This window comes from Ammodytes marinus (genome assembly GCF_949987685.1).
Source record: "Ammodytes marinus genome assembly, chromosome: 15".
Classification (NCBI taxonomy): domain Eukaryota; kingdom Metazoa; phylum Chordata; class Actinopteri; order Uranoscopiformes; family Ammodytidae; genus Ammodytes; species Ammodytes marinus.
Genome location: NC_137219.1, coordinates 21,667,183 through 21,694,390, shown reverse-complemented (window position 1 = coordinate 21,694,390; position 27,208 = coordinate 21,667,183). Strand labels below are relative to the sequence as shown.

At 39.6% G+C, this 27,208-nt stretch overlaps 1 protein-coding gene across 1 annotated transcript in view; it reads right to left on the bottom strand.

Moving 5' to 3' along the window:
- Nucleotides 1–1,000: 1,000 nt before the first annotated feature.
- The window catches only part of LOC307262196 (CAP-Gly domain-containing linker protein 4), a 32,588-nt gene continuing 6,380 nt past the window's right edge, over nt 1,001–27,208 (bottom strand). Inside the window, exons 6-15 of the mRNA XM_080042982.1 lie at nt 26,040–26,158; nt 22,395–22,643; nt 17,487–17,622; nt 16,724–16,855; nt 9,779–9,934; nt 9,546–9,680; nt 7,696–7,819; nt 4,541–4,605; nt 4,314–4,392; nt 1,001–2,450 (exon numbers count right to left, since the gene is read on the bottom strand). Of these exons, the coding sequence (XP_079899108.1) occupies nt 2,087–2,450; nt 4,314–4,392; nt 4,541–4,605; nt 7,696–7,819; nt 9,546–9,680; nt 9,779–9,934; nt 16,724–16,855; nt 17,487–17,622; nt 22,395–22,643; nt 26,040–26,158 (1,559 nt within the window). The 3' untranslated portion in view covers nt 1,001–2,086. The remainder of the gene's footprint in view (nt 2,451–4,313; nt 4,393–4,540; nt 4,606–7,695; nt 7,820–9,545; nt 9,681–9,778; nt 9,935–16,723; nt 16,856–17,486; nt 17,623–22,394; nt 22,644–26,039; nt 26,159–27,208) is intronic.

Genomic DNA, 27,208 nt, shown 5'->3' with positions numbered 1-27,208 from the left:
ACTTTGTGGGTGCTCAGAAGGAACTGGAGTCTGCCTTGAAACAGCTGGATCACCAAAGAATCCAGGATTCACTGCTGAACAGTCAAGTAAAGTGGTTGTTCAATCCTCCGTCAGGAGCCCACTTTGGAGGAGTGTGGGAGCGACTGATCAGGCTGGTAAAAAAGGTGCTTTCATCAGTTCTGAGACAGCAAACAGTGGACGATGAGATGCTCCAGACAGCTCTGTGTGAAGTGGAATCAATCCTCAACGACAGACCCATCACGACTGTATCAACTGATCCCAACGACTTAGAACCCCTAACACCGAACCACCTACTGCAACTGAAAGCTAAACCTCTCATGCCACCTGGACTCTTCTGCAAAGACGACATCTACAGCAGGAAGAGATGGAAACAAGTCCAATACATCGCAGATCTGTTCTGGCAGAGGTGGATAAAGGAATATCTGCCACTCATGCAGCAACGCCAAAAGTGGACTAACACCAGAAGAAACTTCAACATCAACGATGTGGTGGTCATCGTAGATGAGACTGCACCAAGGAACTCATGGCCCCTTGGCCGTGTAGTAAAGACTTTTCCCGGGCCCAAAGGTCTCGTCCGAAGTGTTCTGGTCCGAACAAAGACGAACACCCTGCAAAGGCCCATCGATAAGCTCTGCTTGCTTTTGGAAGCTGAAAACTGAGCTTAATAACATGAAGAATGCCACTGTGCATACACACACATACACACATACACACCTACATGCCCCTCTACAAATGGCCCTGCACACACCTTCCTTGCATACATGAACTCCGCGTTCACTGGACTGGTTATCCCTGCCTAAGAGACATTCATGCAACATGAACTTTGGGGGGAATTCAAGAGGGGATTATGTAAATTGTGTCGTGTTTATTCTGATACTTAAGCTGGGTGTGATGTGTTAGTGTAAAGCTACTTGACATATTTTTGAAGGACTTAAGTGATTAATATTTGTACATATCTGGCTCCATATAGTTAATTTAAGTAATTGTTTTGTGGTAACATCACAATTAGGGGCCGGTATGTTGGAGCCATTTAGAGATTTTTTGTGTTTAATATATTTTAAGGAAATACATTTTTAGTTTATGGCAAATTATGATTTATGAATTAGTAAGTGTGTGAATATTAATCATGTTTATTCATATGTATATCAGCGCATCTTGCTTATGTGGTGATTGGTAATGTGTGTCACCTGTGGTGTCGTGCTCTACCTTATAGGGGAGGGACTTTGCTTTCACTCAGGTTGGAAGGCAGAGAGCCAACAGTTTTTTGACCACGCTCACGCTCACGCTCACGCTCACGCATTACCTCATATTATTTCACATAGAAAAGTATTGTTTTTTGTATATTAAGAACCCTGTTTTGGCCGCTTATCAGTGACATTGTTTTGAGCTGTTTATGTTTTTTATCGGAAAGTCAACCGGAGTTTCGTGTAATAAATCACACTCAACATCGAATGAAACGATCTCTGTGTGTGCTTACAACAAGGACGTGTGTCAGACTTTCTCTGCCTAAAGGAACCAGAAGAGCAAACATAGGGTTTGCCGCTTCACTTTTGTTTCAAAGTCCTCTTAATCAATATGCACATGCACACATAATCACAAACACAGCACCATGTTGGTTAGAGTTGGCTACATTACCACCAACATTATATGATAAAAATCTTCATTTGATTTGATCAAAATTAGCTTTGGGTATAGAAATAGTTTTCCATGTTTGCATACAATCTGGTTTATCTTATTCTGATCTATCATATTGATTCTTTCTAGTGCAATCACATTTAAAGTAGTGCAACGTTTCATGTCTTAAGACTTTTTTCCCTGTATGCTATCATAACAATGTCAAATAAGAATTCAAGTTGTTCCTATAAAGTGCTTTCTTTTCCTACTAGATTTTTCAAAAACTCATTTTAGTCTAAATTTGAAGTGTTAATAAGTCATTATATTATGTAACTCCCACTCCTCCAGGAAGAACACAGATTACTAACTATATGAATGAGAAGAGATACGCAAAGCAAAAAAAGAAGGAGATTAAACTTAAAGCTTTTGCCAACAGAAAGTCAAAGCGTCCTCAGCTGTTGTCACTGACGAGGCGTGCTCCGTTGATGCCTCTGTATGTGACCCTGCTGGGGCGCACCAGCACACCGTGTCCCGCTCTGCAGGTGAAGTATCGGCGCTGGCTCACTGAGCCGTCGTTCTTTCCTTTGGGGCTGCGCAGCTCCAGACCCAGCCACAGGCCCGGGGCAAAGTCTGCTGTGCCCAGGTACCGGATCACAGCCATCTCATTAGCACTGCAGAGCAGCACCTGCATGCCCACGTGAAGGCAGACCGCTCCATCAGAGCTGGGCAGGGGGCTGGACCCGGACTGACTCCCTGGAACACCCATACCTCCACTCAGGGTGCTCCAGCGCCGACGGTGAGGGTTGGAGCGACTTCTATGGATTTGTCATTTGTTTTTTTGATGATGAGGCGGAATTGTGGGAGCAGAGGGGAAAATGCAGCAGAGAAAGATTTATGAGAGAAAAAAAAGGTATGCAGAATGAGAGGATACCTTAACAGTAAGTGGAATATTAACAGCAGGCTGGGGTTTGAGGGATGGATCTACAATGCCTTGTTCTCTCTCATTCTAACCACACTCATGCATAGGGATGGGAATCGAGACCCGGTTCCTCTTCAGAACCGGTGCCGAGTCAACCAATTCACTGGAATCGTTAACATGCCTACTTAACGATTCCGCTTATCGGTTCCGCTCGTTGCAAATGCGTCATGACTTGACACTCGCGCTGCGTTGTTTTGGTTCAGAATGCAGCAAACATGGCGTTGAGACAGAATCTCTCTAAATGTTGGTTATTTTTCACATGAAAAGACAACAATACGGCCACCTGCCATAATTGTAAAGTTTCCATTTCGTCAAATGACACGCGCACAAGCACGAGCACAAGCGAGCAGACGGCGATTGTGACGGTTAAACGATTAAATGTCCGCTGCCTGTCTAGTCGACACCAGTATTGCCCATTGGACTTGCACATAAAATGTGTGAGAATGAACGTGTCAGTAGGCCTAGATGTGGGCTAATAAAGAGGGAGAGAGATAAAAAGGTGAGAGCAGCAAAAGGAAAGCAAAGCGGTTTTCTTGACCGCTGCCTTAAGCCACGCAGTGTTTACTCACGTTCGTCAGCTGGTTTGTTTCTTTTTCCTCCCGTCAGCTGTTATAATGCTGCCTTTACGCACGGCGGGTGGAGACAAACCTAAAACAACATACATCTCTGCCCATACAAAAAGCACTGACTTGGATAACTTGATGGAGCGATCGGTGTGCATCCGGCACATGTGTCTGATGACGGGCCGTTATATTAATAATAGACAGCGGGCGGGCTTATACAAAAGGAAGAGAGATAAAAAGGTGAGAGCCTTTTTCTTTTTACTCCCGTCAGCTGTTTTAATGCACCCTTTACGCACGAGACAAACCCAAAACAACACACAGCGGAACACGGCGGTCCGGTGATAAGGAAACAGTAGCCTACACTAAAGTTAAACATGAAGCTTTGTAACTACACACTTTAAATAACGACCTCTGACCATACAAAAAAAAGACTTGGATTACTTGAGGAGCGACCGATGTGCAAATGTGTCTGATGACGGGCCGGTATATTAATAATAAACAGCGCGCTGCACATTAGAACAGCATGTACATACAATATCTCGTATCCTTCCTACATGATATTTTTTCTGCAAACAAATGGTTTATTTGACAAAGTTGATAGTTCTTATCTTTACAGAAGACTTCTTTGTATTTTTTTTATGTCAGTTGAATTTTGTTTCAAGTTTATTGCAAATGAGCACAGTTAATATTCCAAAAGGCAAAAGCTCTTCCTTGACTGTTTTCAGTCTGTGTTTTTAGGGAACATAATGGCATTTGGGCTTAAAAAGGCAAACCTAATTTTTTTTTTTCCGGACCAATTAATGTGAAAATTGACAATTTCCTAATCCTAAAGTACTCTTGATAATCTTTGCACACACTAGACACAATTCTGATCAGATATTTAAGCAGGTTAATACAAATAAACAAATTTGTACTTATTTTCTCACACAATGAGAATCGATAAGGAATTGGATCGATAAGCAGAATCGGAATCAGAATCGTTAAATTCTTATCAATTCCCATCCCAACTCATGCATTTGCTATTAAAAACAGAACCTTTGCTGACTAATGCCACTGCTTCTTATTAGCATTGATGGTGCCATGGCTGTGGGGAATAAGGATGACGCTGGTGAGATGAGAGGCAAAGAGACACACACCTGGTGACTGGGCTTCTCCTGCTCGACTCCTTCTGCGTGGCGATGGCCGATGATGTGCTCAAACTGCGACGGATTATCCCTGCACGGTAAGCACAAGTGTCAAGTACACCCACACACATTGTATTACAATGTACACGATATTATGGAATAATAATGACTTCTCAAGCACTCACGGCATAATACATGCAAAGGCACATTTTAAATGAGTCAATGAAGGCAGAACTCACCGTTGTTAAGGTGACTGAGGCGTGAGGAGGAGAGCTCTGAAAGGCAATCAACTGATCCATGGATCCTGTGGGGAAGAGACAAACACACAAACATGAGATGACATCATACATAACAGCAAGTAAGTCACATTTAGATCATCATTGAGTTTCATAATGAGTCAACTTACAATGTAAAAACTCAATCAAACTTCACTTTAAATGATCAATAAAGAAATGACAAGCTAAATGTATTGCCCTCTACAGACATCAGCAGAAAGGGGAAAAAAGCCCATTCCAAATGCTTGCACGAGAGCACCAGTTCCACTTATTTGGGATTTTCCTGAAAACATTCATGACTATAATAACATAAGAGCATGAAAGCAATTAAGAGAACGACTGCCAATATCAAGAAATGACCAAAAAAGAAGAAGAAAGAAGAAAGTGGAAGGGATTGGAGGGGTGGGGGACAGTGTGCATGTGCGTGCGTGTGTGTGTGTGGGGGGGGAGGGTGTTTTAATCATGGCTTAAGATAGCTGTTGACGGGGGAAAGAGAAGGAGAAACATGCTGCAGGATGACTAAAATGTGTGATTGTTCATTAGAAGGAGGTAAACCACATGCGTTCAGTTTAGCTCACTGTGTGCCCCAGGGTTAATAAGGAAAGACGAATAGACAGGAATAAGGAGATGGCGAGAAAACACTAGCGAAGACTTTCCAAAACGTAGCTTTTATCTCATGGTAGACGTTAACAGTGGGTTTAGAACACAGCAGGCAAACAGGGAAAACTACTCCCTGAACGGTGGCTCTGCATTCAGATGAAGCACATGCAGCAGAGGAAAGCAAAGAGACTTATTATACCTCCGTAGAAAGATGGAATGTGTTCATTTAACCAGAAATCCTTCAAATCTAAAGAACCACTTTCTCTCTTACTTCAAATATTAAAAGCTTTTTTTAACTCTAAGGGCTTTCAATCAGTTATAACACAAAATAGATACTTGAGGCATTGGACAGTTAATCTGCCTTCCAATAAAGAAGCTCACACTAGTGTGCACCACTTGCAGAAAATGTGAAGTGAACAATGTGAATAACTTGGTAGCTTGTGAATATATGTATATCAGAGACAGTGGTTTCCATTTTCCAGGAATAAATAAAACCCATAAATAGCCACCCAGGCACTTGATACGTATGTCGAGCCAACACTTTGTCTGAATAGTGTACAATCCCAATCTGATATGCAGAGATAATAAGGCCTATAATGGACTTTGCCTTTGTTTGTGCACTGTGAACAGGTCAACATGGCTGCCCTATAGGAGTAAATCCTTTGTTGCATATGGAATTTATCCATACAGTATAGATGAAAAACAGAACTGTTAGGCAAAAAGAACAAAACAATGTTAGCTCTCGAATGAATCACTAGCGGGAGACAAATTGCAGTAATGTTAAGTACATAATTTCACAAACCATGAACCCTTTCATCTGAATCTTGAATTAAATATACAATGTTGATTAAGAACCCGAAGAAACTCCTACTCAATGTGCACTGCTAAGATCTACTTGATCTATTAATTTAGCTCAAATACATTTGGTTCAGGACACATATTTGGTCCTTCTGTCACCATATAAGTTAGGGGACATTTTCTGGAAGAATATTGATATTGCTCCAGTAGAGTTGGAGAATTGGTTGCTTTATATTTCTATAATAGAGTTCCAAAATGCCTGCTGCAGCATTGTTGTTTTTAATTAATCTACTGGCCAATATGCACATTCATTGAAGCAGAAATTGGATCAGAAAGAGTATAAAATTATCCATATTTGTGCCACTTATAGCACATGGTTTAGGAAATGTCTTCAAAAATCCATTAACAGTTAAGACCAGTCTTAACTATCACACTTCAAACTCAAGTCACATCTAAGATGGATGCTAAGCTGCATTCAAAAACACACCCATGTGTAATGTGTATGATTCAAGTGTATTGCTTTTGGTCCTGCATTCTAATGGGTTTACTGTCACTATATGTCTTTGTAGGAATAACTAGTTTGAATGTGTGACCACACCACGTTGCACACACCACAGAGCATTAGAAGAGGCTGATTAGACACCTCAAGAGACAAGTGTACTTAAGCTGAGAGGATCTTTAGAATGGAGCTCTCATCAGTGTAAAATTGACCAATCTCTGTCTTGAGATGTTAAAGACGAAATACAACTTTACTATCACTTACATACAGAGAAGGGGATTAATAAGAAAATCACAGAACTGGGATGAACTGCCAAAAACAATATTCAGTGGCACCGTTTAGGCTAATTCTGTTGACCAGTACATGCATGTGAAACTTTGCTCAATGTATTCAACGTTAGTATAACTGCTCCAGGGTAATGATAATGTTAAAAGTATAGAAGATGATACTGGCCAGGAGAATCTGATATACTATTCATTGCTACAAGACCTCTTTTCTTTTGTTCCATCATTTAAAACCCAGAGCACAGTGATGCATGAATGGACCACTTCAGAATGTATCATATCACAGGATAGAAAGTAGAGTTAATCATTGGCTTCAGAGTGAAAATAAAATACACAGAAAACTGCTCACCAAAACCAAATGAAATGAACTAGAAATAGAAATGTGAGTGAAAATGTAGTGAGATCTTAAGACTGTAATAATCAAACAAAGTGTATTTAATAATCAAGCAAGGAGTATTCAATCAAACAACAGAGGCTTCATGTTCTGATTTTAACCTTAGACATACAGGAGTAATACAAGAAAAATACAATGTTTCCTATTACATTAATAAGCATTCCAACATTCAATATCTGCCACCACAAAATAAAAAGATTAATCTATGCTGACAGCTAGTCTGACAGACGATACACTCTACACAGCATACAGTCAGGCACAGTACTGCTGGTAAGGTCACCAACCAAAATAAACCTAGGAAATTCCCAATGTTACCAAGTCAGATACAGCTGTATAGGTATCGATTATTTACCATACGTGTTGAACAATTCTACTATAATATTTGTAGATAAAATTACTTGTTTTTTTTCTTCACACTCAGCTGTCAATAGTACAAAATCTTTTGACAAATATGGGTTTGCTTCTTTGGCTGACTACTGGTACAATTAAATATGGACCAATATTCATTAAGGAAAATGTGTTATCTTAAAGGGCCTGCACTCACCTTTGAACACGTGACGGAGGAGCAAAGACGCCATGTTTTGTTGGGCAGCTGAAGTACCTCACTCCTCCCACTGATCCATCGTTCTTTCCACTCGGCTTGTCCAGTTTAATCCCCAACCAGAGCCCTGCATGGACAGGAGGACCTTTGGTTATCACATAGAACACCCTAGAAATCCTATCAACTATATTTGCTGGCCAATCTGCACACAGAAGAGCAATCAGTAAACAAAATGTAAATAATGCTTCTCTGTTATTCAGCCAAAAACACAAAGTCATGACATGTATTGCACCCCAGAAAGTAAGTTCTTTTTTCTCTGTAACTTTAGGACCTTACGTGTGCCACAAAGAAATTCACAAAATGTAAAAAAGAAGTTAATACTGAAGAAGAGACTTGGTAGAGACAGTCTTCAATGCACTAAGGATGAGATAAGAGAGCTTTGTATCAAAAGGAAAACGCAAGAGAGAAATCCCTTCAAACATGATCCTGAGTGTTGTGAGATATGTTAGTACTTATTCATACATGACTGATGCCTGCGCTGAACTGCCTGAATATGAATGAGTAGCGTCAACTGTTTTCTGTCTGAGTATTAATGGCTTTTTTCCTGGCAAAAGCTTTCTAATGTCTTATCTTCCGTCAGACTCAAGGTTTGCCTTTGAAACGAAAAGTATTTGCAATGTAGCTCATGCAAATAGAAAAAAAGGAGCTTAAGAGAGCGATCACTTTCTCATTGCACAATGATGATACTGAACAGTTATTCAAACTATTCAGACATTTCTTGCTAGAAAAGAAATGAATGGAAAATAAATTCACAAGTTTTCTTAGTGAACACAACCAAAGATAAGTTCTATATTTAGACACAAACCCGCCGATCCATGAACCTGATTCCTTCTTCCATGTATTTCTTTGGAAACAACTTATTTGGTATTTTCCAATGATCATTATATTAACTTTGTTTGGTTATGTTTTAGAAGAGATGAGACCCGTCTCTGATGCATCTTATTGTCGTGTATTAAAATAATCCAAAAGCTATCTTTTAACATACAATAACAACAAGGTGAGCTGTGCAATCTCCACCATTCATTTGGTAAAAATAAATGATCACCATCTCACCAGTTAGCTCCCCAATTAAAAATACCAGGATCAACTTAGGGAAAGGTTAAAGAAAACTGCAGTGATTATAATTCTTAATGCATGTACTGGAAAGGGAAGTGATTTACTCTGAGGGGATAATGTGTTTTAGTTTTACTTTGAAAGCTGTGTTGTGTTTTTCCTAAAACACAAGGTGCTATATATCCCTCACTGATAAGAGTACAGTTAGGTCCTCTTGGGCCCAAGTGTTTATAATTAAATCCTTTTGGTGTAAACTAAATATATACTGTATTTACTGTAGTATGCTAGTAGCTTTAAGTCAAATGATTAAAATAGTCAACTGTGAAACCATTCAGTGGGCAGTCGTTATCATGGCTTGTTGTTGATTGAGAAACAGCCCTCCTGCTCTTAAAGCTATGGTTGTGGTTGTTGATGAGAACTTGGGAATTAGACTTCAGAAAGCATTTCAGCATGTGCATCAATCATTCATATTTAAATAATCCTATCAAATTTAGCTAATGGGTCCCCAAGAGAGGACGCCAATGCACACAATGAATTATGAATCTCTTTAAATCTTTTATCGTCTGAATTGAACAATGGACTTGTTTTGGTTTCATGCATAATGATAACACAACTAAAGCTGCAAATCATCTACCAAATAAATAATGGATTATTGTTGAAATATAAAAGTGTAATATCATTTTTGTGAGATTTCACCCGTCTCATCTCTGCAGGGAGAATTTGAATTTTTAACTACTGACCTGGAGCAAAGCTGGTCTTTCCGTAGAACTGGACTACACCAGTTCTCTGGCCTACCACCAGCACCCTCTCCCCCAGACGCACCTCTGGCTCCCCAAACACTGAACTGCTGGCAGAGGGGGTTCTGCTTCGAAGTCCTACAAGATATAGACAGTGTTTCACTAATTTAGAAATGATTGACCCTATTTGATTCAAAATCCTCTGAAATAACAGTGATCTTCAGGATATCACAGACCTGAAGGAGGCAGTGCAGTGGTGTCAGGAGAGAAGCGGAGGGCCGGGGAGGCTGTGGCTCTGCGCTCCCTTCGTTGCCTAGCAGGATGGCGTTGCCGTGGCAGCGGCCGAGAGTCCAGAGAAGAGGAGGAGGAGGAGAGAGAGCGGGACAGAACACCTGTGGTAAAGAGAGAGAGGAATGAGTGGCAGAGACACACAGGAGACAGGGGGTTTAAAGAGATCCTATTATACTACTTTTCTGGTCTTCATTTCTTGTTAAAAACTGCTATAGAGCAACCTGACACGAATCACATCACAAAAAACTATGTAGATTTTCGGGACAGTCTTCCTCTTACCCTAACGAGCACAGCAGTCTCTCTCTACACACTGCTTTGAGCTTCTCCGCCCCCCCTGCTGCAAACCCCACTCCGTTGTGATTGGTTACCTTCCTTCCAGCAGCGGGAAATTTTCAGGAAGGTGGGGGCATGCAGCCGGAGCTTCATTATCATGCGTGGAAACATGACAGAAACGACCCGAGCGTGACAGAAACTATCCGGAAATTTGAACGAGTTCGGCTCGACCGGCTGCCATAGTGTTTAGTGCTCTGCATAGCCACCCCAGACAGTCAGCAGGGAATACGTCGAAATGCATGTACTTAATTATTTGATACTCTAGTATGGTTAAACATGACTATAAATCATTATAACAACGTTTATAGGTCATAAAAGTCGAAAAGTATCATAGGTCCTCTTTAAATAAAAAACCATGCTAAACAAGTGACTGAAACAGAACACAGTCCAAGCGTTGTTAATAACTCCCATTTCTTTGAAGGCATTTAGTTAGCAGCTATTCACATCATTCAGAAAGGTGCATGAGCTGTTTCATCTATTCTACTAGGCTCCACATTGGATGTGAATGTTATTATCCATTCTGCAGTCCAAAAATCACACAGGACACACTGTGTGCTTCCCCTCTTAATATTGAACCCACCATCCATCCTTTTAGGCTGATATCAGGGACCAATCCATTAAATGAATGAAGCTCAGTCTGTTGTTCATTGTGTTTTTCTTACTTTTGACAGTGCCCATTGGATTTTTCAGAAATCGTAGCAGCTGGTCAGCACATTTCAAGATATATTATTATATATAGTTGCTTGTGCCGTTACTGGGGTCCACCATGTTAATCCCCTCCTTATTCACAGGAATAAGATGGAGGAGGGGAGCCCAATTTCTCTCTCAAGAAGCCATTTGGATGCAGGACGTCATCAACCTTTTAACTTTCACAGACCTTCACAGGCCATATGATCCTTAAGTGCCCAACTCTAAGAAGCTAATTGTTTAAATTCATGTCTAAGTGCTTTCAGACAGAGGTTAAATTGAGTTTACTATCAATTGGTACCCTGACAGTGATGGGCCGAAACCTTCTCAAACATTTGCCAAAAGTTGTTTTAATCAGAAAGCCTTAGCTAATGGGCCAGTAAGAGTGGATGAAAATGCAGATGTGTTGGTTGATGCTTCGGTTTCTGTAACTTCTGTTTGAGCTCATCAATCTAATCATATTTTCAGGCTGAGGAAAACATATGGAATTCAGATTATGTTCAATTCTCAGATGCTTCTGGAAACATATTTTGTGTTGCACCAAACACATGGGATTTTTTAACCATCTGAATTATGTTTCAATTGCATTTGGAATGTATCCATTAGTGTTACATTTGCTACTGACGCATAATTTAGATGGTAACAAAAACGGTGGCTTTTTTTAAATGCATTAATGTTCCTGTTGAAATAACTACAGATGGATTTTGATGGATTCAAGTATTAAGGTACACTAGTTATCAGAGAGAGGTGATGAGATGGAGTGTGTGGAACTAAGAACATTGGAATCATTTCCAGTTCTATTAAATACTTCAAACTCACTCCCATACGTGCTCCTCTGATACACTGTGCATTATAGGCTACTCAGCTGGAACTGCAGTACCTGTCTTTGTCACTGAGGCATCTCCCTCTGTGCCCTGATTGGGATCAGGTGAACGGTTTTGATAATCAAGGCTTTTTTTGACAGATGGAGACAAACCTTTCCACCCACAAACACAGAAAAAAAAAGACAGTGTGACTACTTTCAACCCAGAGGTCAAAGTGTTCAGATTAAATGATGACAGATGAAATATGCTATATCAAAGTTATTTAAAGTAATGTTTGTACAACTGGAAATGTTCTTTGACAACTGAAATTATGAAAACTATTTTTTCTATTCTTTAGTTTGACAGTTGAAATGAGCTGAACTATGATAATGGATTACACCTGTCCAAATACTTTCTATAGTTGTCATGGTGTATCTATTGAATATAATGAACAAGGGTAAAGTGACTTGCATATAATACAACAAAATGTAGAAAGGCAGTTTGTAAAGTCAATAGAGTTTGGAGACAAAGAGAAGAACAAATGAGGGATCTAAGAAGAGAGTGACAGAATTAAAATGGAGGAACAAAACAGCTACACTGAAATGATAAAACAAAAGAGCAGGAGAGTCAAGTAATGCAAATACAGGACGTGTGACATTGTCCAGATGCAATGAAACAAATTACTGAAAGGCAATGTCCAGACTAAACTAAGATTGTCTCTCTTATTCCAACACACAATACAAATATGCTGAGACAAGCAGTTAGAACAACACAGAAGCCAGACAATGAATACAAAAGAACAAAAAAAAACTTCAAAGGAGTTTTGGTACAGACTCAAATAGCGCACAATGAGAGCATTTCTTGCAGCAGTAATCATATTTTCTTTAACTAGTTTAATGCTCAGAAACTTAACTTCAAGCTTATTATATGGGGTGTTGACTTGAGCTTAATCTACAATTAAACTGACAAAAGCCATTTAATAAACATCTATTAAACAGTTATACATAAACCACCTGCTAATAAACGTCATGCCATTACGCTCCACTTGTCTAACATGTAACCTAAGTTTAAACTTTTCAATTAGAAAAAGGAATCTCAAAATATCCTGGTATTTATTGATTGCCATTTCAGTTCATATTTGGAGAGCACTGGGACAGAGGCAGAGCCTATCTCTCAAACTCCAAAGAGGAGACTACATTTCAACTCAGAATACTAAAAAATGTTGTCACTTGACCTTTAGCTTGTAGGGTCCTCCTGGCACTATCTATCCTTCACACACGCACACGCACACGCGCACACACACGCGCGCGCGCATGTGTTTGCTTCTAGCAACAGACTGCAGCACAGACTGTATGAATGGAGCAGTGGGGCTTTGTGTCCCCACAGCCCTTTGAGGCCTGAGTTACAGTTGACTCTCTAATAGGGAGCCTGGCATTCTGCTGTGTTCGTCTCTCCTGGTTAGTGAAACAGGCACTTCATCATGATCCATCCCATGCCTAGCAAAAATTCTAGAATCAGTCATTAATACTCAGTTGAAATCCTTTTTATCCAGTGCTTCCATTTTGAGTCCATTTCAATCTGGTTTTAGGGCAGGCCACAGTACTGTATCTGCTGTCACTTTGGTCTTAGACAACATTGTTACAGCTATCGATAAAAAAATGCACTGTGCAGCACTTTTTGTTGATCTGTCAAAAGCTTTTGATACTTTAGATCACCATTTGCTTTTAGAGAGGCTGCATGAAATTGGTTTTGATTATTCTACATGTAGCTGGTTTAGGGACTATCTCTCTGATAGACAGCAGTCAGTTAAGCTGGGAAGCTACCAAACTGAGTTTTTAACAGTTACAAATGGTGTTCCGCAGGGCTCAATTTTAGGTCCAGTCCTATTCACAATTTACATCAATAACATTGTTTCATCACTACAAAACTGCCATGCCCATTTGTATGCGGACGACACTGTACTGTATTGTATTTCTGATTCAGTGCAACAATCTGTTCAGAACCTACAGAGCTCTTTTAACACCCTGCAGAACTGTCTAGTGGATCTCAGGCTTGTCCTTAATATAGAAAAAACAAAATATATGTGCTTTTCCAGAGCAAGAATTACACATTTTAATGATCTTATTATTCACACAAATAATGGATCTCATATTGAAAGAGTCACTGAATATAAATATCTTGGCATCTGGATAGATGAAAAACTCTCTTTTACATTTCACATAAAAAATCTTGTCTGTCGTCTCCGACAAAAGATTGGCTATTTTTATAGGAATAAAGCCACCTTCCCGTTGTTCAGTAGGAAAAGGATTATTGAGGCAGTTTTTATGTCTGTCCTTGATTACGGTGATGTGGTTTATCGGCATGCATCTCGTTCATGCCTTAAACTCCTAGACTCTGTATTTCACTCTGCTTTGAGATTCATTACAGGAGATGCTTATGATACACACCATTGTGTTTTATATGAAAAGGTTGGGTGGTCCTCCCTTAAGGAGAGACGTGATGCACATTGGCATATTTTTATATATAAAGCTCTGACTGGAAAGTTACCATTATATTTGACAGAAATGCTGCTTATTTCAGATGGGCTTTATCAAACCCGCTCAACTGACATGCTCATGTTATATGTCCCCTATGCCCGGTCTGAGCTTGGTAAAACCGCTTTTAGCCATAGTGCCCCTGACTCCTGGAACAGCCTACAACATACAATTAAAATAAATACACTCATAACTGTTAACCAATTTAAAATTATTATTTTGAACCAGCCCCTCTACACTTGTAACTGTTTTAATTAGGTTATTATGTCTCTCATTCAATTGATCTGAATGTTTTAAATTGTTGTTGTCTGTGTGTGTGTGTGTGTGTAAACTTGTTATGTATTCTCATTGTATATTGTGTATCTGTACAAACTCGACGTCATTGTAAAAGAGGGTCACCCCTCAATTGATCTTTCGAGGTTAAATAAAGGAAAATGAAATGAAAATGAAATAGATACACACCAGCCAGCAATGTGTACTGTCCATCCAATGGAATGCTAAAACACAGGTGGGCTCTGGGAGGCTGGCCAGTGAACAGAGTTTGGACATAAATGAGTCTGGTTCCTGGGCTGTATGGATGTGCTGACACACACATAACACACTCACACCACTTTGTGATGAATGGCTGCCAGGTAATTCAGCCTGTCTATGCCCTAGTTATTAAACCCTGCTTAATTGGACTATCAATCACCAAATTCCATAGGCTACTCTGAGATGCACTATTCCAGTCACGTCCACATCTATCAGCCTTCCAAACCTTTGAATAATAATACACCAACACAATACAGCTGTAATCCATAGACGGCGCAGTAGGCCAACCAAGACTAGCTCTTCAGTGTTATGGTGACTGGACTAGATTTTGAGATGACACATAGTCAGGAGCTGAGGATACTTCTAATTTATGCATTGTCCTTTGGCACCGCTTCAGAATTCACCTTCAAAGCATTCAAGTAAGATTAATATGAAAGCCCAGACGCAATAAATCCTTCCACGCAGTGATATGGCTCATATAGGCTTGGACGGTTGAGAAAGCCTCCTTTGTGCCAGAAGGCTATCAGCTAGAGTCATGACTCTAACGGATGGCTTCTAGTGGACACCTTGTGGACTCAGTTCCTCTATATAGGCTGTAGGCTATAAGTCCACTGTCAGCATGAAAACTGCCAGTACAGGCATTTGCTTTGTTATCTAGAATCCTACAACAACTTGTGAATAGAACAACAACTTTGTATGTTTAATTTAATAGATCCTTAGTCAATGCATATTTGTCTTGATTTTTCATTTGCCAAATAAATAGTATTAGACACAAACACATTGCAAAGCACTTTAAGATTTTCTTGCTCTCTGGAGTACTTAGGCTACTGTAATAATAAGGGCTGTCAAACGATTACAAATTTTAATCAGATTAATCACAGGGTAGCTGTGGATTAACCATGATGAATCACTATTAATCGGCATTCGAAAAATGCCTGAAAAATTCTCATTTTCTTTGTAGTATATTTTTGTAGCAACGGAAAGATGAACGACAGAAAGTGGATGTATACATTTAACGTTGTTTTTTAATCATGGCAAATCCAAATGATGGTGTAGGCCTACTGTTAACACCGAAAAATAAAATAAAACCAAAAGTGAACATACCCATTCGACATTGTGCCCAGTAGCCTATATATCCTGGGTCAGCCATAACACTAGAACGACTACTAGTGCAGAGTGGGTGGGACATATTGGGCGGGGCATTCTGCGCATGCGTTCAAAAGATGAATGCATTAATTCCAGAAATGAATCACCCTCCGTTAACACGTTACGTTTGACAGCCCTAGTAATAATGTATTGATTACAACTCAAAGATTGTACATCTAACTAAATCTAAAAACAGATATATACTGCATATATATAGCTGTCCATACATATCACTGTATGCCCCTCATCTAAGTTATTAGTCAATAGACAATGACACCTCTCTTCCCTTTTGTTGACGAGAACCAGAATATCACACAGGTAGAGGACTAAGTAATCCAGTTAGTGGCCAATTTTATTAGCACCACCAACACTTGTCATTTTCAGAACATCGTCCCCAAGGTAAAGAAAACTGGATCGGCACAGGCCACTGTTTGTATTGATAATGTAATCTAAGTTTATGCCCCAAACCCAAGAGAGCACACATGAAGAATTATTTCTCAAACTAACAGGCAATATTAGGAAGCAATTTATCAGACTAACACTGTCACTCCAAAATGTCCGTGTTTCTATGAGGTTAGTGCAGTTATTTGTTTTTGTTTGATGAAATATGGTCTCTAATAATGTATCTGGTGATCTCCTCCAGGGGCCTGTATATGAGATTACCTTTAACATGAAGAAGTCGTCCCCGTCCGCATGTTTTTCCACCTGTGCTCAATAGTTCACACATTTCTCTGTCCTTAGGGCTGTAGCTCTCTCATCAAACATTTCTTATCATTCAGGTATGATGTATCATATGCATTGTTACTAAATACTTAACACGCAGAGCTCGATTGTTGTGAGGGTGTGAGTGGTTTACCTGTGTTAATCTTGGAGGTGATGCGAGACAGGTCAATGCGACGCGGGGGCCGTATTGGTGTCGACGTCTTTATGGAGCTGCTTTTATGTCTCTCCAAAGGTTTGCTTATCTTAGAGAGGGGAGCAAAGATTCCTGTGAAAAATATAAAAATATTCAACGGTTTTATTAAGGGTGATATTTTATATAGATTGATAGTTAGACAAATCAATATAGAGAGATAAATAAAACAGCAAAAGACACATTGCATTCATAAGTAAAACACATTCATTAAATTAACTGACAAAATGGACATATCTCATTTCCAGGGGTTGGATAAGATACCACTGAAAACCTGATTGGATATAAAGTTACTAATGGTAGAGGAGATTGATGGAGCGCTGCGTTTGATTATAAAAGGTGGAGTCAGTGATTCGGGGGAATGCTTGTTGTCAAAATCACTTCATTTCTAAATCAGTGAATATCCCCTCACGATCCATCGTCTGTCCGTACTACCGAGTGCACACTGAAAAAAATCCAGTGCTAATACATAGCCTAGGCTATGAAAACGGGCATGTTGCTAGTTATGGTGGGCCACCTTTGTTTACATACACTTTGTTTACATATCAGTTTACTGAGCCTAGGCTGTGTATTAACATCCCATTTTATTTCAGTGCACGCACAGTACAGACAGGTAGCAGATGGTGAGGAGATATTCACTGATTTTGAAGTGTTCTCCAGATTTGCTGACTCCACCTTTAAAGTGCTGAGTTGTGGCCTGACCTACCATGTTTCATTCGACAGGTGAAATAGTGAACCCCTGCTACCGAGCCATCATTCTTCCCTTCTGGTCTGTCCAGCTCCACTCCGGCCCAGAGGCCTCCAGAGAACTCAGTGCTCCCACAGAATCGCAGCGTTCCAACCTGCAACACACAATTATAAAGTGCACAAAGTCAGGACGCAGATAAACACAGTGTGTAAATGTATTCAAAACAAAATCAAGTCATGCAGATAAATAACTGCTCAGTTCACAGAGTAGTGGCGAAATCATTACATCTCCATGCCATGTTTTATATGAGCGAGCAACATTTTGATGAGTCCATGTTCTCTAAAGCGTCAGAAGAGAAGGGGAAAAACAAATTAGAACTGAAAATGGAGATCAAAGCATTGGACTGTTACAGAAAGTGCAGGAAAAGATAATAAAAGTTTTTGATTAACCGAGCTCCGCAACTCAGCACGCTGTGAATCAGTGTGGCACAAAACTCTTTTAAGGGCTCAATCTGTCCAACTGGGCTAGAATTTGTATTTTGCTTTGTCGACATGTCTGTTTGCGTCTACGTGTGTGCAATTTGGATGGAGATACAGCAATACAAGGGCAAACAGCAGACTTCAGACTGAAAACAGGCCCGGCTTAGATGGCTAAAACTGTGGCTGGTAATAGTGGCATTACTGTGTGATCAGTGACACAAAGTTAGGTGAAGCTAATACTGTCTATCCATCATGAGGGTAGACTTTCTTTTGGACGAGCACCCATCAAAATCCTTGCTCCTGATGGCTTGCGAGTCAGTTAACTTTCCTGAACTAAAGTAAATGGAGGGTAAAGGACTAATGGACTGCTTTAAGTCCAGATGGATGTGTCAAACAATACATTATCATGACACTCATCAATATGGTCGTTTCACAGAGGAGCTGGCCATGATAGACAGTATTATGGTCAACAGATGTGAAAATGTTATTTTATACTACACTGTAGATTAAAATTGGTGCTGCTACTTGGAGCTTGCAATATGAAAGGCAGATGTGTTTGAAGACTCGTACAGCTCCAATGATCGCTGCTCTCCATTTACCCTTATTTAAAAAGTTTCCACCACTAAGGACTTCTTTCAAAACGTGTTCAGTAAACAGCTGTGCAAGTCTTCGCTGTTAAGCTAATTAAAAAAAAACGGCGACCAACAGGCCTCCTCTACTGCTATGCAATAACATAGATACTACATTTGTGTAAACAGTTCACTCCCCTACCCACACTGACTTAGACTTTTGATTTGTCTGCAAGCTGCTCGTAAGGCACTTGCATGGTGAATCTGAAAAGGCTTGAAGACAGACTGTTTACCCTGACAGATAAGTGGAACAAATTCAGAAAAAAACTAAACCAGAACTATTTACAAAGAAAGATTAATTGGATGAATTTATTTTCAAATGTTCTGAGAAACATACAAAAGGTGGCCAACCCAAACCTTTTCATCGTATAAGCCGGCTGCCATAGCCTTTAATTCAAAAAGATCTAGGCCCTTTTAGAATTGAATAAACTCCTCAGCTCTGAGAGTAGAAAAAGGCATTCCCTGATCAGCTCACTTGTCAGGATCTCAGCGATAAAACTTCATAGTTATTTTATAATAATTACTCTATGCCACAGGGATCAAGAAAACAAGTGTTCCACAGCACCACTGTGTATAGTGAGTATAATTAATTTGCTTTTCAGTGCGCTTGTGGGAATAACAGCACACTCATAAAAAGGCAGAGAGATTACACTGATATGACACCACAGAATGGCTGTAACTTTCAGAGGCTGATCAAGTTGACTTTCCCAGAGTGCTAGCACATGGGTAATATTCAAAAGAGCAGCATGGTTGAGGTGCTCTAGGTTGCTATTGTCCCAAATGACTGGAAGAGTTAGCCCAATCACTGAGGATTTTAACTTGAGAGGCTAAAATCATGTTACAGATATGTCAACTGAAGCCCAAGCTACTGCATCTTGCTACACATTCACAGCACATGCACCAAGAAACTAAGCTAATAGACCAGTTTGACATTTGGTGCAAGTACCAAAAGTACACAACGGTGCCAAAAGATAAATCTGTCTACTGTTCTTGAAGTGATGTGGAAAACACTGACTGAAAGCACTGATTAATTATAATTAATCATTGTAGCATAAAAGAGCAGAGATGGAGCCTCCCACTTCACTTTGCTGTCTGACCAATAGGCTGTGTATGGGCTGTGTCTTATAAACAGTCTATGAGTGCTTACAAAATGTAAATACAAAGTACGAACAGAGAGCATGGATTTCTGGGGTTTCATTTCATTTTGGAGCAGGAGCACTGAGTAGAATATGTTCAAAGTTGAGCTATGCCATGGCCATACTTAGAAAATGGCAATTTTTTTTTATTGACCTTCCGGGGGTAATACTCCACTGCTTTCAAAGCGTTCCTCTTGTCAAAAGGATTACACATGGCTTACACCACCACACTGAAGTTGGGTGGTTAGGTCAAGCAGCCATGCTTAAGAAATGATGTGCATTACATCAGTAAAGAAAAACTAGTGCTGAGAATCTTACCAGCAGCAACACCTTAAGAAGCACCTCCATAATCATACTAGGGGTGGGAATCTCTTGGCACCTCACGATTCGATTCCGATTCAGTGGTCAACGATTCGATTCAAAATCGATTATCAATGCATCCCGATGCAAAACATTTTTTACGTACATACCCATGTGTGATTTTCAAAAATATACTTATATACACATCTGAGTTTGCTACTCAGTTTGCTAATCACTTCCTACTTTTGTGATGATCATTAAATACAATCAACAGATGATTTACCTTCTCTAATATTGATTTAAAAGGAAAAAAAAATCTTGTCACAAATATAACTTTCTATGAACAGTGCAATAATCAATGCAGCTTGCATTTCAACACAATATGGAAGTATGTAAAAACTAAACCGATTCAGTTTAATTTTCTTTCTACTCTTGTAAATCATGTTTCAATAGGATTTCTATTCTATTATTTTATATGTAATTTCAACACATTGAAGTATGGCTTGGAATTCAGCTCTCATACAAAAATGTAAACAGTAACAAAGCCAGTGCAGGTCATATGGGTTTGCTGCTCTCAGCCCTTTTGTCGCCACTTTTAACAACTCGCACTTGTGTGGTGTGCATGCGCAGTGGCGCAGGGAATACTAGTATTAGATACTAGTAAAAAAATAAATAATAATCAAATATTTTTTTTATTTTTTATAAATCGATTATTACATTTTCTGAATCGATTCGGAATCGTTCAAGAGAGAATCGCGATGCATCGGAGAATCGATAATTTTTCCCACCCCTAAATCATACACACACACACACACACACACACACACACACACCTAAACTATTTGATGCAACCAAAAAAGAGTCAACTAAATGTATTTAATAACATAATTACATTTCCATAAATACTAACTATTACCGTGCTGTATGGGACTTTTGCAGTGTATCGCTGGACTTATCAATTGTCTGACACTCAAGGACATTACACATATCCCCAAAAAATTAACCAACATAGCTCAATTAACACTGCCAGCTGTGCTCACCACGGAATGTTTGGGCTTTGATGAAGAATAAACAGCTAAAAGTAAAAATTAAGCGTGGGCATTATAAAACTTCTAACATTGTTACCAGATATTTCACAGAACCGCAAATAGATGAACTTATGCTCCGGTAAATGTTGATGATATGCTAGAATGAACTGTCAAGACATAACCCAGAATTATTCCTATATAAAGCACTTTGAGTGCGGGAAAAGCGCTATATAAATTAAATATATTATTATTAATTCTGGATGGATTCCAAAAGGGTGTTACTAAGCAACTGGAATATATTTATTTTTATTTTTATATTTTTTTGGATGAGGGCTCACATAATTGTTAAGAAAATTAAGCAAAGCTCCTGTCTTTGTTTTGTATAAACCCCTGGCACAGCTGCACAGCACAGATGTGATGTGGCTACAGTAAAGACACAAATGGATTGTGTATCAATCCCTTTATGTTAATGCTTTACTTAACATTCATGCTGTGCTCTTTAATTTTATGTGCCACTGCTAGTACAGAAGGGGTTTGTAAAATATATCAATTCATACAATAATCCCTTAGAAAAAACATTAGCACATCCTCTGCCAATCCTGAAAAGGGACATGGCTGAAATTCAGCTCCAACCATTTCATTCTGCTCAGTCAGCACCACTGAGTAACTATATCTGAGCTTTCTTTGCATTAGTGAGTCTGATATCACTCCTTATATGTCTCGGTATTAACACACAGAGAAACATTGTTAATGTGGAACACTGCAGGGTCTTAGGTTCTTCTAGCTGGGCCTGGTTTGGAGTATTGGAAGCTGGGGAAATATATCAATGGGTACAGCAAAACTGTTCTGGAAATATTAAAAATGTCAACAACAAAAAATTGACAAACTAAAATGATTAAGTAAATGATTCAATGACTGAAGCATTAAAGCCAAGCATCAAATGCAATTACTAATACATCAGCTTGATTCATTGAGCTGTTTCACTTTATGCAAAAAGGTAACATACAAAAAGGAGTGACCTCATTTATCTTATCAGTAGTGGTAGACATATCGGGTGAATGCAGCCCCTGACCCATAGTTAGTTACTTATCCCTGTATTTCACGTAAGGTATAATTACAAGTTTTTGACACATGTCTTTAAATGCAGCACTCACTCACTCACTGCTGCTCTCCCTATGCACTCATTTGAATGCAGCTAATCGGCTGGTCTTCATTATAGTGTTGGGAAACTTTCTTGTACCACTTTCAAGACATGGATAATGAAAAAGGTGATAGTTCAGAACATGCAGACATTGGATAAATAATAACGATCAATCTAACTGTTCTTGGCTTCTGACAGTGACCTACCACACACCTTCTGTCCAGCAATGACCACACGGTCCCCTAGTCGTATTCCCAAGGCAGCCAGCTGAATCCTGGCCTTGTCTGAGAGAGCAGGCAGGGACTGTGTCTGCAGTGTGAGGGGCAGAGGAGAGCTGGGTCTGGGTAGAGCCTGTCTCAGTAGAGCCTGGAGCTCTTTGGCCACAGCAGCTGCATCTGCCATCTCCAAGGGCATGTCCAGGGGGTCAGGCACCACGTCTGCTGGGCACTGCCCTTTTTCATTCTGTAATCATGAAGATAATAATCACAATGTTACAAAGTGATTGACAAAGTAAAAACCTTTAGGAAGATACAAGAAAGTTGCACCGAGGGCAATACTAAAAATATTAATATCAAATCAAATCATCAAATCATAATTTTTAAATTTGCCAACATGCCAAGTAAATTGTATGTAAATAATCAGTTTTGATCAATATAAAATGTGGTAAGTTCTTCTGACAACAGACTGATATGACATCAGATAATACAGAAGCAGTATTGTGCTTCCATTCCAAAATGTAGAGCGGATCATTTCAGCCAAAAGGATGCTTGGTTTAACACAATCTTAAATCTTATCAGAACTAAATCTGTCCTTTGTGTGTTTCAAAGGAGCTGATGAGCAGGCACCTAACATCCAGTCAAGTGGCTCAAAGAAGCTAAAGTCAGTGAGAGTTGAGAGAGACAGCAAGCTCCAAGGCTGTGGAGGTGTGACAGACAATGGGAACATGTTCTAACACTGAAATAATGTACATGCAACGTCATTGGCCTGAATGAATGCTTTTGGGCTGCTCTGCTGTCTTCTGAGACAGTAGAACAGGAATGGTTCAGGGAAAGAAATGTTTAGTTCAGTGTGGATTTTTTTTTCTGTACAACATTCCACCTACTCATTTCCCCATTTGTGCATTAGGTGGATATGTTATTCAACAGAACACTTATATCACTAATTTATACTTTCGCTGCATTTCATTTAAGTGCAGTGAACACAATGCCAAGCTCAAACATTGTAGCAGTGTTTTACTTGTCAAAGTCAGCCACATACAAATGGCAAATGGTTTTGCCACTTTCATAGCATTTATACAAGTATGGGTTCTACTTCCATTAAAATCCAGCCTAAGAAAATACCCATATGCCATATTCCTATAATTCTCTCAAGTCACCTAAACCCCCTTTCTTCCCCATTCTGATGCTCAGTTTGACTTCAGTATATTGTCTTGATCACATCTAAATGCATAAATGCATTAAATTGCTGCCATGTGATTGGCTGATTAGCTTTTTGTTTTTATAAGCCATTGAACAGGTGTACCTAATAAAGTGGCCGGTGAATGTATATCTAGGGCTAATTGAAAGCAGTAAAATATGATGTAGAAAGGAAAGAAGCTTCACTCAATGGTGTTATTATGAGAACATGCCCATGACTCTAACCCATTTAATCAATGTTTTTGTGTTTTTTAACGAGCCGGTTCATATCAACGGGCATATTTTTCATTTGCACACACAAATGGATAGAGCGTCTACACTCATCTCTGAGCAGGGGGATTATTGGATTATGGAGTACAGTGCTTTGGTGACCTCCAGTGGGAAGATTAGTGCTTACAAATAACAGGCACAAGTTCACAAACAGCTTCAATGAATCTGAAAGAATGCTTTTGTTTAATGCAAAGGACATGTCATTAACATGTATTGTAAATGTAAATGACTTGAACTGAGAGGAACTAGGCTGATCGACTGAGCACTGAGAGAGTATTCAAGTGATAGAGATCTATTCAAAACATGTATTGGAAATGTGTAGTGAGAACAGTTGACATTTTAGGTGTTACCTGCCAACTTAGACAAGAAATTCCAATTTGGAAATGTGAAAAAAAAACATGTACATGAGCATCAAGGCTTCTTTGGGCAAATGTCTCCCATCAATTCAATGTAAATATCAGGCCGATCTTAGAAATGTATTACGTTAACATGTATAGCTAGCTATAGGTAGGATACAGACAAATATTAACACCTTACCACATAGATTCATTCAGTGTGATTGTGTGTCAAAACAAAACCTTTGAATGTACAGGTGAAACTCGAAAAATTAGAATATCGTGAAAAAGTTCATTTATTTCAGTAATTCAACTTTAAAAGGTGAAAATAATATCTTATACAGACTCATTACATGCAAAGTGAGATATGTGAAGCCTTTATTTGTTATAATTGTGATGGCTTACAGTTTATAAAAACCCCAAATTCAAAATCTCAGAAAATTTGAATATTACATAAAATCAATAAAAAAAGCATTTTAAATACAGAAATGTCAGCCCTCTAGAAAGTATAATCATGCATATGTACAAAGTACTTGGTTTGGGCCCCCTTTGCATGAATTATTGCCTCAATGCAGCGTGGCATAGATGCTATCAGTCTGTGGCGCTGCTGAGGTGTTATGGAAGCCTAGGTTGCTTTGATAGTGGCCTTCAGCTCATCTGTATTGTTGGGTCTGGTGTGTATCATCTTCCTCTTGATAATAGTCCATAGTTTCTCTATGGAGTTCAGGTCAGGAGAGTTGTCTGGCAATTCATGCACAGTAATACCATGGTCAGTCAACCAGTTACTAGTGGTTTATGGTACTGTGGGCAGTACCATAAAGTCTAGCTGGAAATGGAAATTGTCATCACATTAAAGCTTGTCAACAGACAGAAGCATGAAGTGCTCTAAAATCTTCTGGCAGATGGCTGTGGTGACTTTGGACTTGATAACACAGTGGACTAACAGCAGCAGATGACATGATACCTCAAATCATCACTGATCCAAATTAAATGTTGCGTTTCATTTGGAAATCAAGGTCCCACAGTCTAGAGGAAGAGTGGAGGGGCACAACATCCAAGGGGCTTGAAGACCACTGTCAAGTTTCAACAGTCAGTGATGATTTGAGGCATCATGTCATCTGATGGTGTTGGTCCACTGTGTTATCAAGTCCAAAGTCACCACAGCTGTCTACAGGAGATTTTAGAGCACTTCATGCTCCTGTCTGTTGACAAGCTTTATGGAGATGCTGAATTACTTTTTCCAGCAAGACTTGACACCTGTCCACAGTGCCAAAACCACAAGTAACTGGTTGACTGACCATGGTATTACTGTGTTGATTGGCCAGACAACTCTCCTGACCTGAACCCAATAGAGAAACTATGGAGTATTGTCAAGGGCAAGATGATACACACCAGACCCAACAATACAGACAAGCTGAAGGCCTCTATCAAAGCAACCTGGGCTTCCATAACACCTCAGCAGTGCCACAGGCCGATAGTATCCATGCCACGCCGCATTGAGGCAAGAATTCATGCAAAAGGGGCCCAAACCAAGTACTTTGTACATATGCATGATTATACTTTCTAGAGGGCTGACATTTCTGTATTTAAGATCCTTTTTTTATTGATTTTATGTAATATTCTAATTTTCTGAGATTTTGAATTTGGGGTTTTCATAAACTGTAAGCCATAATAATCACAATTATAACAAATAAAGGCTTGAAATATCTCACTTTGAATGTAATGAGTCTATATAATATATTAGTTTCACCTTTTAGGTTGAATTACTGAAATAAATGAACTTTTGCACGATATTCTAATTTTTCGAGTTTCACCTGTAAGTAAACAATGTAACTTACTCTGAAAGCCGGGTTGGCTCCCAGCTCCAGGAGACATTTGACAGCTGACATGCAGAGGTTGGAGGCAGAGATGTGCAGGGCCGTGCCAAAGTCAAAGTCACTGCAGGTGGCATCTACCTCTACAAAGAAAAGTCAATCAGGGTACACTGGTTACTTATATTAGACTTTTTGGGATTGATGATTTAAGATAGTTACTTACTGCAAATAAAGACACTGAGATCAACCTGATATTCACAACACAGGAGAACTTGAAAACAGTTGGACAATACAGGGGGTTCCTCCATGAACCAGGTTCCTCAGGGTGTTTACAGTATGCTGTGTTAAAGCAGCTCCGAGTAACATTTAAATATCAAACGAGCAAACGAGACCATCAGTGCAAAGAAAGACGTTTTTATATAGTTTTTATTACTGCGTTTGGTCTGGTCGCACACCCAGTCCGATTTTCGGTTCACGCGTGCATGCTCTATGGTCACATATCCGTATTGGTCGCAGATTTCAGTGTGGCTCAGCAACGCGATTTGAGAAGCCTATCCCTCCAGGTGAGGGAAGGGGAGCGGGAGCCTTGTTTGAGACAGTTGTTTGTCGTCATAATGACTGATAACGGGGCTGAACCATCAAAGAAAAAAAAGAAAATGCAATGAAGAAAAGCTAAAAGGGAGAGTGATAGGCGGGCGGGAGGGCGTTGCCAAGCAACGTATACACAATTTCACGGTAGCGAACTAGACTGCAGTGTTTACTCCTAAATGAATGAGCGGTAGCCTACTAAAACAAAGTTTACTTTGCCTCACCAGCATCATCAGAGGACCATTATTCATCTGAAATAGTCATTATTTACAACAACATAAACACATTACCTCATCGTGATCCATACTAACTGCCGTCTCTCGTTCATTCGCTTTGTGTGAGGACACGGAATCTTTCAGCTCCGTGAGAGGTGACACTGCATCAACTCATTGCAATCAGGTGTGTGTAGCACCGACTGGCATTAGTTGATGCTGTGTCACTAACCACTCTCACGGAGCCGAAAAGAGTCCGGTGCCCTCACACTTTCAACACATGGACATGCACTATATTGCTTCCTGATCATTTGAATCTCGCACGCCCGGCACGAGCTAGAAAACAGCTTCACGACAGCTGGCGTCGTAAAAATACTACAGTTTTTGTCCAAA